The sequence below is a fragment of the Chaetura pelagica genome, unplaced genomic scaffold (assembly GCF_000747805.2).
Source record: "Chaetura pelagica isolate M959 unplaced genomic scaffold, ChaPel_1.0 scaffold707, whole genome shotgun sequence".
Lineage (NCBI taxonomy): Eukaryota > Metazoa > Chordata > Aves > Apodiformes > Apodidae > Chaetura > Chaetura pelagica.
In genome coordinates, this window is record NW_009953934.1 from 13434 (window position 1) to 26922 (window position 13489).

At 41.8% G+C, this 13489-nt stretch overlaps 1 protein-coding gene across 1 annotated transcript in view; it reads left to right on the top strand.

Annotated features, from left to right (window-relative positions):
* Positions 1-10249, top strand: part of LOC104392324 (3-ketoacyl-CoA thiolase, mitochondrial-like) — a 19759-nt gene extending 9510 nt beyond the window's left edge. Inside the window, exons 3-10 of the mRNA XM_010001714.1 lie at positions 274-402; positions 1252-1368; positions 2767-2914; positions 4578-4753; positions 6098-6227; positions 8394-8464; positions 9057-9211; positions 10111-10249. Coding sequence (XP_010000016.1) covers positions 274-402; positions 1252-1368; positions 2767-2914; positions 4578-4753; positions 6098-6227; positions 8394-8464; positions 9057-9211; positions 10111-10195 — 1011 coding nt within the window. The 3' untranslated portion in view covers positions 10196-10249. The remainder of the gene's footprint in view (positions 1-273; positions 403-1251; positions 1369-2766; positions 2915-4577; positions 4754-6097; positions 6228-8393; positions 8465-9056; positions 9212-10110) is intronic.
* The last annotated feature ends 3240 nt before the right edge of the window (positions 10250-13489 follow it).

Below are 13489 nucleotides of genomic sequence, written 5' to 3' on the forward strand. Positions count from 1 at the left end.
GTTGAAGGGCAGGTTGGATGGGGCTTGGAGCAACCTGGTCTGGTGGGAGGTGTCCCTGCCCATGCAGGGGGGTTGGAACTGGGTGATCTTTAAGGTCCCTTCCAACCTAAAGCATTCCATGATTCTATGATTTGATGGTGTCTTTTTGAAGCGAATCAAAGTTCTGCTGAACACACGTCTTCTATGAGTGATGCCACTAACACCCTTCTGACTTGATGGAAAGTCTTGTCCTCTCCGAAGACATGAGAGTGTAAGCAACTGTTCTGCTTGCAGAGTGCCTCAGATGCCATTTATATTGCAAGACACGTGGGTTTACGTGTGGGAGTTCCTGTCCCAGTGCCAGCCCTCACTGTCAACAGGCTTTGTGGCTCTGGTTTCCAGTCCATTGCCAGTGGATGTCAGGTACAAAGCTCTTGTGATTTTATTTTTTTTTTTCTGTATCACTTGTAACATTTCTCAGACTGTTAACTTGTAAGAAGAGATGTTGAAACATGTACTTTGTATTTGGGATGAGTCTTAACATGGATTTTTAGCTACCACTGGTGGAGAATTCCTATTGCCCTGCAGGGTTTGTGTAAGAGTTCAGCCTCCACTTTGGGGTTGGTTTTAAAAATCATAATGGATTTAAATTAAAAATCATTAATTAATAATAATCAATTATTTAAAAATAATCATTTCATATAAGGAATGCAACAAGTGTTAGCCAGGGAAACAGTTGCGTTCTGTGATCCTCTTTGGCTGAATTGGAATTACTGGGCATCAACAGGAGACTTCAATTTTTTGATCATTGTTTATATTCTCACCTATGTAAGCACCAACCTGTGCATTTTAAGTGTCTTTTAATTCAAAGATTCAAACTCTCTCATGGGTTTGATAATTTGTCATGTAACTTCTAATATAGAATAAAATCAACTTCTCTTTGAATGGGGGGGGAAGTTCACCCATCTGTGAACCTGACCACACAAGCATGCAGATGCTTAATGGCTTTGTTCCTCAGCCCTGTCATATGTGTGCACCTGTCTTCTCTTCCTCCCTCATGGATATAATGATTCCTTGCTGAAAGGAGGAGAAAGGAAAATGCAATGACACAGACCCTCATCTTAATAGAACCCTTCATAAAAGTACACATGGCTAAGCATGAATTTCTGTGTTTGTAGTTTTGTAGATGACCAGGTCTTTTTCTAAGATGGTTGTTACTGTCTCACAAAACCAGCAGACTGAATCCTAGACCTCTTGTTTTTTTGTTATCAGGAAATCTGTCTGAATGACTCAGAAGTTGTCCTGTGTGGTGGAGCTGAAAATATGAGCCAGGCTTCTTATGCAGTTAGAAACATTCGATTTGGAACCAGATTAGGAGCAGAACTCAAGGTCTGGTACTTTTATTTTGTGTGTGTGTGTGTGTATAAAGTCATGTTTGCTGAGCAACAGAAAAGTATCAGGCCTGTAGACACTGTATCCTTGCAGATGAAAATTATTGGAGATTACATCTGGATTTAGTTGTTCAAAGCATTTCTCTAGTATTCAGGCATTACCAAAACAGTAGGTTCAGGCAATTTCGTTAAGCATGCCAGTTCTCTGACTTTTCCAAAACTATTTTTGAACTCCTGTTCCACGTTAAACATGTTAGTGAACTTAGACACAAAGCTTAGTTCACTTGGTACATCCCATCAAAGTGGTCTATATAATAAAAACCATTTCCTGATGACAGGGGCTGTGAATGGAGGCACACACAGCTTTGGGAAAGCTAGGAGTGGGGAGTTGAACTGGTAAGGAACATGTATACCTCCAAGTTGCAAGCATCTCTTTATCTTCAAAATAGAAACTTGAAGTTAAATCCCTTGACTTCTCAAAGCTAAGTTATTTTTGCATTTTCTTTTGAAAATCTGTCCTTAGTGAGTACTGTGGAATATTGGCAGCAGGATCCATTTCTGCTCTGACAGTTGCCATTTATTCAGTGGGTCATAACCAACATCAAAATGCTACATAGGAGATTTCAGTCTTTCAGCTCTTTGCTTTTCCTACTCTGTTTTTTCACTGTGAAGGTGAAGTCTGTGGGACTCTGCCCTGAGAATCTTGTGGGGCAGTGACTAAACCTCAGCTCTACAGAGCAGCCTTCACCAGGTTGCTGATAACTCCCTAGGTGCCACCAGGTTCTTATCATGGAAATGATTGAATTATGCAGCTGCAGATGAGTGAGTGATTTCTCTTGGGGAACTTTACTGGTGACAGAGAGATGACAAACCCCATCTGAACTGTCTGGCCTAACCTTTATCAGGTTAAGTGAAGTTGAACATGGGTATTTTCTCACCAGAGATGTTTTACCTGCAGGAACCTTAGACTGAAGTAAAGGGATTTTACCTGAAAGTAGAGAAAGAGCCAAAGAATCAGTAGGCTGCTGTGCCTTTGCACAGTTCCTTACCTTTCCTCCCTGGTAACCAGAAGGAGAGGTGTGTTTTCTCACAGGTCTCTAAGAAATAATTTATGCTGAAAGAATTATAAGCTTTTCTCAAACTTCTCAGGGCCACATCTGAGTGGAAAGAACCACACTAGAACACAACGTAGATTGATTAAAATAGCCCACAAGAACCTGGATGATTTTTTTGCAGTGTGTTTGTTCTAATGTCAATAAAGTCTCTGTAAGCAACCTGAGTTCATTTTGCAAAGACATGTAAGTTTCCAAGAGGCTGCTGAATCATTAGAAACTGTCAATAATAAATGTTAATGTTCCTGGGCTTTATGATTTTCTTTTCCTAATGTTCCCTGCAGTTGGAAGACACATTGTGGGAAGGACTGACAGATACACATGTTAAGATACCTATGGCAGTAACAGCTGAAAACCTGGCTGCAAAATACAACATCACACGTGAGGACTGTGACAAATATGCCCTCAAAACACAACAGAGATGCAAAGCTGGTTAGTAAATCCAGGAATGGGAATCTTTATATGGTCCCAGTTTTAAATCTAGTCAGTTTTTTAGCATAGATTCCAAGTATTTTTAATTATTACGTAGGTTGTGTCTTGGTGTGATTTGTCTTTTGACATGCAGATGCTGGGATTCATGCTGTGGTTTGCCCTGTGGTACAAGCAGCTCATTCCTCAGGGGGTTGACTTGAAATACCCTGAGGCAGGTGGTGTGGAAATCAGCAGGTTAAGTAATAAGCCTCTTTCCACTGGTTTGCATGTCCCTCACTGAGGACATTCAATTCAGGCAGCAAATGCCTGTCATGTGTCACCTCCTGCCTGAACAGGCTTCACGTTCATGGGTGTGATGATGGTGCTTTTTAACAGCTTCTCCTCTTGAAGATTTTGGGTTTTTTTCAGTGGCTCTAGTGGTCCTTTTTTTAACTCCACTCAAGGGTGTGTTACCTTCCCTGCTGATATTCTTAGCTAATTCCTGCCATTCCTGGAGCTTTTGCTGGAAACTGTGCCCCTGAAGAGGCTTTTGCATCTTTCTTGTCTTCTAGGATTTTTCCTTGATGGTTTTTTATTTCTGCTTGTTATGACCAGTTCATCTTATTTCACACTGATAAATCCTGTGGCTAATCAGGAAAGAGAAAGACTGTAGAATTTCTTGGGAAAGTTCAGAGGTAGCAGACTGTAAGAGTGACAGAGCACTGGAACAGGCTGCCCAGGGAGGTTGTGGAGTCTCCCTCACTGGAGACATTCCAAACCCACCTGGATGCGTTCCTGTGTGATGTGCTCTGGGTGACCCTGCTCTGGCAGGGGGGTTGGACTAGATGATCTCTCGAGGTCCCTTCCAGCCCCTAAGATTCTATGATTCTATGAAAACAACATCAGATCTGGCAGTTTCAGTGTCTTACTTTTCAATCCCTTAGAGATGCATTTGTGAACTGATTTGAAGGGACTAGGAGTCTTGATTCCATTTGGGGAGTTTGGAGCTGTTTTGGTTTTAATCTGTGTGTTCACATCAACATTGTGGACACAAAAGCTGGTATTTGGTTGCCTGAATATTGGTGTCTAATGTCAGCTGATGTGGCCAGATGCTCTTCAGGGTATCTTAGATAACTACAGTGCCTTGAATTGTGGTTTAGCCAGCTGTATCCCAATCTAAGGTCATGATTTGACTGTGAGATCCTGTGGCAGGAGCAGCTTGGACAGGATTTTAATTGATATACAACATTATATTGGTTTTATACTGGTTATCAACAGACAAATTGTGGCTCAGGATTTTTTTTCATGGTCCGCCCTGAATCAGATTTACAGCTTCTTGGCCCTCTGGTAAGTGACAGAGCTGTAGAATAAAGCAGCAATACAGGGGGATGTAACAAAAATAAATCTAGTGATTTAAAGAAAAAAAAAAAAAAGGTCAGTTTTTTAAAGCTGAAATTTGAGACTTTCTTTGCAGGAATTTGAGAATGTATCTGTAGAGCTTTTGCCCAGTTTCTAAAAAACCAACCAAACAATAAAACACCAAAGCAAAATAAAGCATAAACAGCTCTGTCCCTGGACTCTTGGTTAAAATAGAGCAAAGGTTTTGTGCACATGAAAATGGGATTATTGGTCATGCTGTGCAATCATCTAGATATTTTGATCAGAGTCCTTTTTGTGGTTGCAGCTCAGGATGCTGGTTACTTCAACACTGAGATGGCACCAATTGAAGTGAAAACGAAGAAGGGGAAAGAAAGTATGCAAAAGGATGAGCACCCCAAGCCCCAGACCACGATGGAACAGTTGGCCAAACTCCCCTCTATCTTTAAAAAAAATGGCACAGTGACTGCTGGGAATGCTTCAGTGAGTACGTCGAAGCCTTGCCTTGGGAAAGTGTCACCTCTGAGCTCCTCCAGATTTACTGTCACTGAGCCAACTTTGGCTGTCAGTGGTATCTCCTGATGAAAAGGGGTTTTAATTTTTCACTTTGTTTACTGTTCCAGCCCTGAGATGACAGAGGATCCTTCAGTCTGCTCCTGGGTCCTAAAGTTTGGTTCTGGGGCTTGTCACTGTTCTTTTAGTAAAGAACTGACACTTGCTTATCAGCCTTGAATTATGCAATTGATACCTGCAGTGGCTACATAGAATTAGCCATTCTATTTTGGAGCACCTCTGCTACAAAGACAAGCTGAGAGAGTAGGGGATATTCAGCCTGGAGAAGAGAAGGCTCCAGGGAGACCTTAGAGCACCTTCCAGTGCCTGAAGGGGCTCCAGGAAAGCTGGGGAGGGACTTGGGACAAGGGCAGGGAGGGATGGGATGAGGGGGAATGGATTAAATCTGGAAGAGGGGAGATTGGAGACATGAGGAGGAAATTCTTTGCTGTGAGGGTGGTGAGACCCTGGCCCAGGTTGCCCAGAGAAGCTGTGGCTGCCCCATCCCTGGCAGTGTTGAAGGGCAGGTTGGATGGGGCTTGGAGCAACCTGGGCTGGTGGGAGGTGTCCCTGCCCATGCAGGGGGGTTGGAACTGGATGATTTTTAAGGTCCCTTCCAGGCCAAACCAGTCTGAGATTCTATGATTTTGTTTTTCTTTTGGGGGGCAACAATTTCTGAATGTTTGTTTTGCAGATCATGTGTTCTATTAGTGGCCATGCTTCTGCTGCTGCTCATCTTTATTCCACAATTTCTATCCTTTGTAGTCCAAACCACATTATGTCCTTACCCAGAGTAGACTGGGTGCTTAGCAGCAATGTCATTATGGACTCTTCCTCTTACAACCATTATCTCAATCAATTGTTGAATGTTCTTTAGGCTGGAATGACCACTGTGATCATATAATCTGAATTCCTGCCTGAAATAGATCACAGCCACAGTAAAATATCTTTTCTAATTAATATTATCCAATATTAATAGCATCCTTGGAGAGGTCTACAGAATGTTTCCAGTGCAAGGGAGTGGCAAAAAATGTGATTTGATTTTCTAAAACATTGGAATTAATTAAACTTTTAAGTCACCCACAAACTAGTGAAAGATTGTGGTTTGTTGTTTGGAATAAACACTAATACAACTGTGTTAAATGTTAGTAATTGTGTCTTGGACTCAAGGTTGGTTGTTTTTTTTTGAGGGGCATATTTAGTTAAAAATGTTGGAGGTTTTTTTTGTTTGTTTGTCTTTTCTCCACTAAGAAAGCTTTTCTCTCTTACTGCAAGGGGGTGTGTGATGGAGCTGGTGCAGTCATCATTGCCAGTGAATCAGCACTTAAAAAGCACAGTCTTATTCCTCTGGCAAGGATAGTGGCCTATCACTCAGCTGGCTGTGACCCTTCCATAATGGGCATTGGTAAGTTGCAATAAAACACATTACTTTATAGCTACTGAGAGTGGCTGTTCCACTGCATCCATCTTAGGCAGAGAGACTGACTGACTCCTCACTTTGGCTGAAAGGGTGTGTGTGCATTAGCACTGAAGTAGAGTCCCCCAGGAACCTTTTTTCCCTCCCTTTTTAAGTGAATTTTAAAAGCAGTTTTCTCCTGAAATTCACTTTCATTCCCTGTAAGCTTTAAATCCCAGGATTAAATGCCTAACTTTGAGTTGTCCTCTTCACCTGCTGAAGGAGGGTTGTCTCCATGTGCCCCTTTCAGGAGTTACTCAGCTAAGATTGGCTTCCAGGATACACATCCATTCAGGTGGTGTTGTGGCAAACCACCTGCTTCTCTTTTTTTGGTAGTCCCACATTTGGTGCTTCCTAATCAAGGAGCTGTTAACACAAACCAACCCTCAAAGCCAATCCTGAAACCTCAGGATTTTTTCCTTCTGTTTAGTTTGTGGACAGCATTGTATCATAGAATGGTTTGGGTTGGAAGGGACCTTAAAGATCGTCCAGTTCCAACCCTCCTGCATGGGCAGAGACACCTCCCACTATATCATGTTGCTCCAAGCCCCATCCAACCTGATCTTGGAAGACCTCCAAGGAGGGGGGCATCCACAACCTCCCTGGGCAACCTGTTCCAGCATCTCTCAGGAAAGAACTTTTTCCTAATGTCCAACCAATGTATCCCAGCATGGCTTTTCCTGTCTGCCCTTCTGTTCAGAGAGGTCATTGCTGACTGGTTCCATGTGTCAGTAGGAATGCAAATGAGGCATTGTCAGATTTCCTTTCTTGAGCAGACTCTCTGAGGAACATGACCTTCAAAGCAAATGTGGAGGGAGGGTTTCTTTCTGAAGACTTCATGCTCTCTTTGTGCTTTCTAAACTAGCCCATTCTTTCTAGGTCAGGCAACTCTCTTTTTAACTTGTTTAAAAGCCTCATAAATCATGTGGAGAAACAGTTAGTATCCTAACTCCTTAACACCACAGCTTGTCCCCAGCAACTGAAAAGGATCAGATGAGATTCATGGACATGACAGCAACAGATCTGAGGACAGGAGTGCAGACTGAGCAACTGCCCTTTCACATACTGATAATGACAGGGAGTCCAGCCTCCCCATGTCTAGTAAGTGAATTCATCATTTAAAAAAGAGAGGGAGGGGACAATGTCTGCTTGGCTGCAATTAATGGTCTTTGTCCATCTGAGACCCTCCCATTACTGTCACTCATCATGGGCACATTAAAATCCCTCCATAATGAGATGCATTTAGAGTCTAGTATGAAGCTGCCTGAGGTTTTCTTACAATCTGTTGAGCTTTGAACTTGGCCCTTTCTTAATTTTTAAGTTTTTCTTATCTTTGAGCTATGACTTATCAACACCATTTTTTGGTAAATGTTAATGTTTTAGGGTTGTTTGGGGTTTTTTTGGCCATCCAGCATCTCAACATCTTTGTCCTGCAAGCAGGTATCTAGTTAGCTCTTTGAGTGTCCCCTCAGGTAGCTGTGCTTTGAGATTCATCTCCCCTGGTAGATTATACCAGGTTGTAGGTGTCAGCTTTCTTCCAGAGAGCAATTTTCTTGCCAAACTGTGATTTTAAAAAAAAATAATCTTGCTGGGACCTGGATCCAAGGGAATAATTTATTGTTAGCTTTCCTGACTAGATAGTTCTCAGGTAAATTACATGAAGAACACCAGAACAGCAGTACTAAGAACTAAAAGCATGACCAGCAAACTCCAGACCAGCCTGTCTTTTTCATACACCTGAAGTCTGCAAGTTATGAGGGAAGAATAAGCTGATCCAAGAGTAGTGGGAAGGAGAATTCCTCAAAACTGTTGTGAAGTTGTTACATTTGGCTGGGGTCTGTCAATTCCCCTGACTTGGAAACTGTGTGTGTTCTACTGTGCAGCAGTAGGGACACTCCTCACTTCTCCTGGCAGTGTGCTGAGAAGGCTGCAAATAATTCTGAGAATTAGTTCTTTTTCTACCTAAGAAAGCAGGTCAGTGGCATATCCAGAATTTACTGGCTGCATGGAGGCTCATAGAAGAGGATCCAAAGAGGCTTTACAAAGTTATTCTATGTATTACATGTTTCTAAGCTATTAATTATTTAACTAACTGTGCATATGATTTCCATGTAGGCCCTGTACCTGCAATTACTGAGGTTCTGAAGAAAGCAGGCCTGACCCTGAAGGACATGGATTTGGTAGAGGTAAGGAGTTTGAACATGAACAGTGAGGTTGCTCCTGATCTCTTTAGCAGAAATATTCCACTTAGGTGTTTCCTCATGTCTGCTCACCTGCCTGACCTCAATCCATCTACTTTCTACCACACAGCTGCACAGTCATGATCAAAATCTCAGGCATGTGGAAATTGATAATGGCATGATAGGATTCCATGGAAAAAAAGGTATCCTCCTGTGGCATGAGGTTTTACTCTGTTAGCTGGACTGTTCATGTTTTGAGTTAGTCCCACTTCTCCATTTGTAAGCAAAGCCATTTCTTGTCAGAGCAACAGGCTCTTCATGAATGCATTGCATCAGAATACACCACTCCTTTTGTTTTTCAATAAAATATACCACATACTTGCCTTGTATCACATGTACCAGAAGGATTTGAATTCACATTGTGTTGGCCTGACAACTTGTAGGTTGTCTATGCTTCTCCAAACACAGTGTTTAATATTTTTCACCCTAAAAATGACCTGGAGAAGCAGCACACCTCACTTAATCCTGTGTGCACACATGGAGCTCGTGTGGAAAATCTGGTGTGATGGTTTGTGTGTTTGTTCCTCTGGTGCTCTAGGTGAACGAGGCCTTTGCCCCTCAGTATCTCTCTGTCGAAAAAGTCTTGGGCCTTGACCCTGAAAAAACCAATGTCAACGGAGGTGCCATTGCTATAGGTCATCCCTTGGGTGCTTCAGGATCAAGGATCACAGCTCATCTGGTCCATGAATTAAGGTAATGAGTGCAATACTGAGATCTTTACACCTGCAAGAGGTGGTTAGCATGGGTACTGTGTGACTGAAATCTTCCAGTCTGCTGCCTGGAAACTCTGCACACTGAAGTTTGTTACCTTTGTGCTGTGCTGTAGCCCAGGTCCTGCAGTTTGCCTCTTACTCTCTTCTGTTGTCATTACAGTATTTTTTTTTTCCATCCCCTAGATCTCATCCAAGCCCACAGTGGGCAGTGGGAAGGTTTCCTTTATGGAAATGGCCTTTGAGCAAAGTCTGTGCTTTTCTTAACCAGGTCCATGTCAAAGGCTTTGTCATCACCTCTTTGTCCTTTAGTTCATTTTCAGAAATTTGGGCTCTCTTGCCTTGCTTGACAAGCTTAGCACTATTTTTATCTGAATTTTCTTCTTTCCCCCCCCAGGGCAGAAATCACTATTTTTTTCATTGTACTTGCAACACTGTCTTAGTGTTCAACCATAAAGCCTCACTTAATTTGCACCTTGCAGAAAACTGTTCCTTGGAGTGTGGGTTGTAGAAAGCTCAGCTTTTAAAAACCACCTTGGCAACAAGATTATATTTTCATTATCCTGTTTTTATCATGTGTTGAAACCACAAGTATCCCATCGTGTCATTCCTTGCCATTTTGTATTCCTGAGAACAACATAACAAACCATCTTTTAGATGGCAAAACATTCAGACCTGCAACTCCTTGTTTCTCTACAGAGATATTTCAACATCAGTTGAGGCTTTGTGAGGTTTTTCTAGGAAAAAGAACATGCACATTCCAAACCATCATCTTTAGTAGTCCCTACAGGATAGCTAGTTCCCTGTCATAAATCAAGATAACAGCTACTTTGGTTTTGTAAATATATATAGAATTTTTACTGTTGTTTTTTTCATGTACAGGAGACGTGGTGGGAAATACGCAGTTGGGTCAGCTTGCATTGGAGGTGGACAGGGCATTGCTCTTATCATTGAGAACACAGCCTGAGAAGTTCTGGAAACCTGCCTGAATTAACAATTCCCTGAGAAACTTCTGCCTTTTGTGACAATAAAGCATCACTACATTTTGTGCCATTCCTGCAAGGTAAAGGAATAGCTGAGAAGTCTTGAATTCTGAACAAAAAAAGATTCATCAATGACTTTCTGACTGAAGGAAGTGTAACATCAATATAATTTCACACTAATGAAGTATTTTCTAAATGCCTCTTTTCAATCAAATTTAATGTCTTTCTGTAGGTAAAATTCTTTTCATTTCCTGAGCAAATTGCCAGTCAAACTTGCACCAAACCTGCCTTAAAATAGCAGTCAGAGCAGCTATTTGAGCAAGTATTACTTAAATTTATTGCTTCTTCTGTCTGGCACATATGCCTCTTATCATCAGGAAAAGTGGAAATTGAATTGGAGACCTTCTGAAGTCTATACTGATTGTAGGTTGATGGCTATAACCTGTACCCTGCTGTTTTGCAAGGGAAGAGAAAATGAGCAAAAGCTGAAATTGCCACTTTGCCTCCCAAAAGGACAATAAATGTAACAGGAAAAAATTAAAAAAAAAGGGCTTGGTGTTTGTTTCTTTCTTTCTTTTGAAAGGAAATCACTAGGAGAATTGTTACTTTTGGTAAGTCAGAGTCTGGTTTTGGAAAGACTGTTATTCCTGGCTGAGGAATAATTGGTGTTCATTAGGTTGTTTCTAGAGAATTCCAGCCTTCCAAGGAGAGGGGGTAGTTGCATCTGACTGTGTTGTTGCTGGGTGACTCCATGTGTCCAGCAACTCCTTTCTAAACACAGAGTGAGTCACAGAATGGTTTGGGTTGGAAGGGAAACAATTGGAGTATCTTGATCACCATTCCTGGAGGTTTTTTTATTAATCCATTGTCTTTAATGACTTTAGAAATATTTAATGCTGTTTATATGGATTAAAAACAAACCAGCTGCCTTAAGGCAGCAAACCAGATGTTCATCTAACACTGTATCAGTTTTCCCCTTTCTACTGTCTTAGTAAGTTACTGAGGTTTCACTGTTCAAGATATAGTTGCCATGTAGATTGTATAAAGCAGGATGTTTTCTCTCTTCTTAGTTCCTTCCATAACAACCAATAACTTAATTCCTTCTTCCTCTTGACTGTGGATAATCAGTTAAACAGCTGGCTGCAGTTTTTCCAAAGATCTTGTCCCTATGTAGTAGCATTTGTTTCAGAGCTCATTTAGATACACTAAAGAATAATCCCCTTCATGCACTTGATTTTGCACATAATGTTGTATTTCCCCCTTTTGTCACTCATTTTTGGGATCCATGTGTCATTCTGGCTGTGGGAGTTAAATTTGATCATCCTGAATCATTATTTTCTGCAAAATGCATGATGTCCACCTCATTTTCCAGATAGTTTATGAACTTGTTATCAGCTGATTGTACATCCTGCTAGTACCTTTTCTTGTTGCTTATTATCACATCATTTCATTTGTATCCTGGTCATTTCCTGTTAGAACCGCTGATGCAGCTCTTTGTCACACTAAAGTGAACCATTGAAATCCTTTCCCTTTTTCCTTAGACTTAATCATAGAATGGTCTGAGTTGGAAGGGACCTTAAAGATCATCCAGTTCCAACCCCCCCTGCATGGGCAGGGGCACCTCCCACCAGCCCAGGTTGCTCCAAGCCCCATCCAACCTGCCCTTCAACACTGCCAGGGATGGGGCAGCCACAGCTTCTCTGGGCAACCTGGGCCAGGGTCTCATCACCCTCACAGCAAAGAATTTCTTCCTCATGTCTAAAAATCTATTGAGTTAAGCCAGCAGTGAGCTTGGTATCTGTGTTTAGCCTCCAGCCCTAGCAGCAGCTGGGATGTTTTTCTGCCTTGTAGTGTTATTCTTGCCTTCAGGAACTGTTTATTAAAAAAAAAAAAAGGCAATGATTGGTGAAATCTAAGGGAGCTTTTACACAGAGAAAAGTGTTGCAACTGGCAATGTAAATAACACACTGTGCTGCTGGAAATTCAAGTACAAACTGCTGGCACAGAGGTGCCAAATGCTGCATGAAGTCTCCTGGTTTCAAGAAATCAAGAAGAAATAAGAAGTCTGGTTTTTTGTAAGAAAAAAAAATTAACATGTGACAAAAAGAGGTTGCAAAAAATCTCCAGATGTTGTCTTTTGTCACCATTTGACTCAGGTCCGACAACAATGCTCTCGATCCCCTCCCCCTCCCACCCAGGTAGGGAAGGAGAGAGAGAAAAAGGGAGAGACTTGGCTGGATTGAAAACTCAACTACACAGCTTTAATCAAACACTAATGAATTATATAAGAGAATATATACAATTATATACAGATATGTTCAGGTATGGGCAAAAGCCTCTCGCCTCCCCCCACCCCCAGCAACTCCCCCAGCACTTCCCTCAGCTGGAACAGTCCCGAGGAATCCCAGAGCTGCTGCTGGAGAAAGCACAGAGTGATGAGGGTCAGGAGAGCTCGAGCCTGTGGGTCGACGGTGATGGATGAACAGAGTCCTCCCCGGACGCCGGCCATGGACGGAAGAGAAGGGAAGGAGAAGCAGGAAGGAAGTTGTCTTCTGGGATCTCTGACCTTCCTTTGAGCTTACGTAGATATATGGAATGGAATATCTCTGGCCAATTTTGCTGTCTGTCTAACTCAGCCTCCTACGGGGGGGTCACAGATCTCCCCATAGTGTCTGAGCCGGCAGAGTGAAGGTGCGACCTTGAAGCCTCAGTAGTTAGAAAAACATTCCAGTGTCTTATCAGCCTAGCAGAACACACTGTTGCTAGTTACAAGAAAGCTTACTGAAGGAAAAAAAAAAAAAATCAGTAAAAAGGAAAATCCTGGCTCAAACCAGGACATCTTTAAAAATGAATTAAGCATTTTATGTGTCAAGTATAGACATGAAGTTACATTCCCAAGTTTTTTAGTATAGAAACATCTTTTTATTCTCTTAGTCTATCATGGAAGTCACACAAACCTTAGCAGCAGGTTCAGAAATGTGAAGCAAAAATGGGTTACCCCTTTCCCTGAAAAGCTTTTGAGTTCTTGAATTAGTAACTAGAGTATGACTTCTTTCAAGTGCTCAGTAGGTCTAGAGAAATACTACATTGAATATTGTGAGGTGTTTTTTGAAACAATATATGCACAAAGTCCTTATGAAGATGTGTGGCCTCTGCTAACTGGTAGATGTGGTTCTTTTGAGTGTGCTGGGAGTCCTTTACTCAAGGCCAAGGTTTTCAAATAGTTTCTGCAATCTGGTTATTTCTGTTGATAGTAAAATAAGTCATAGAATCATAGA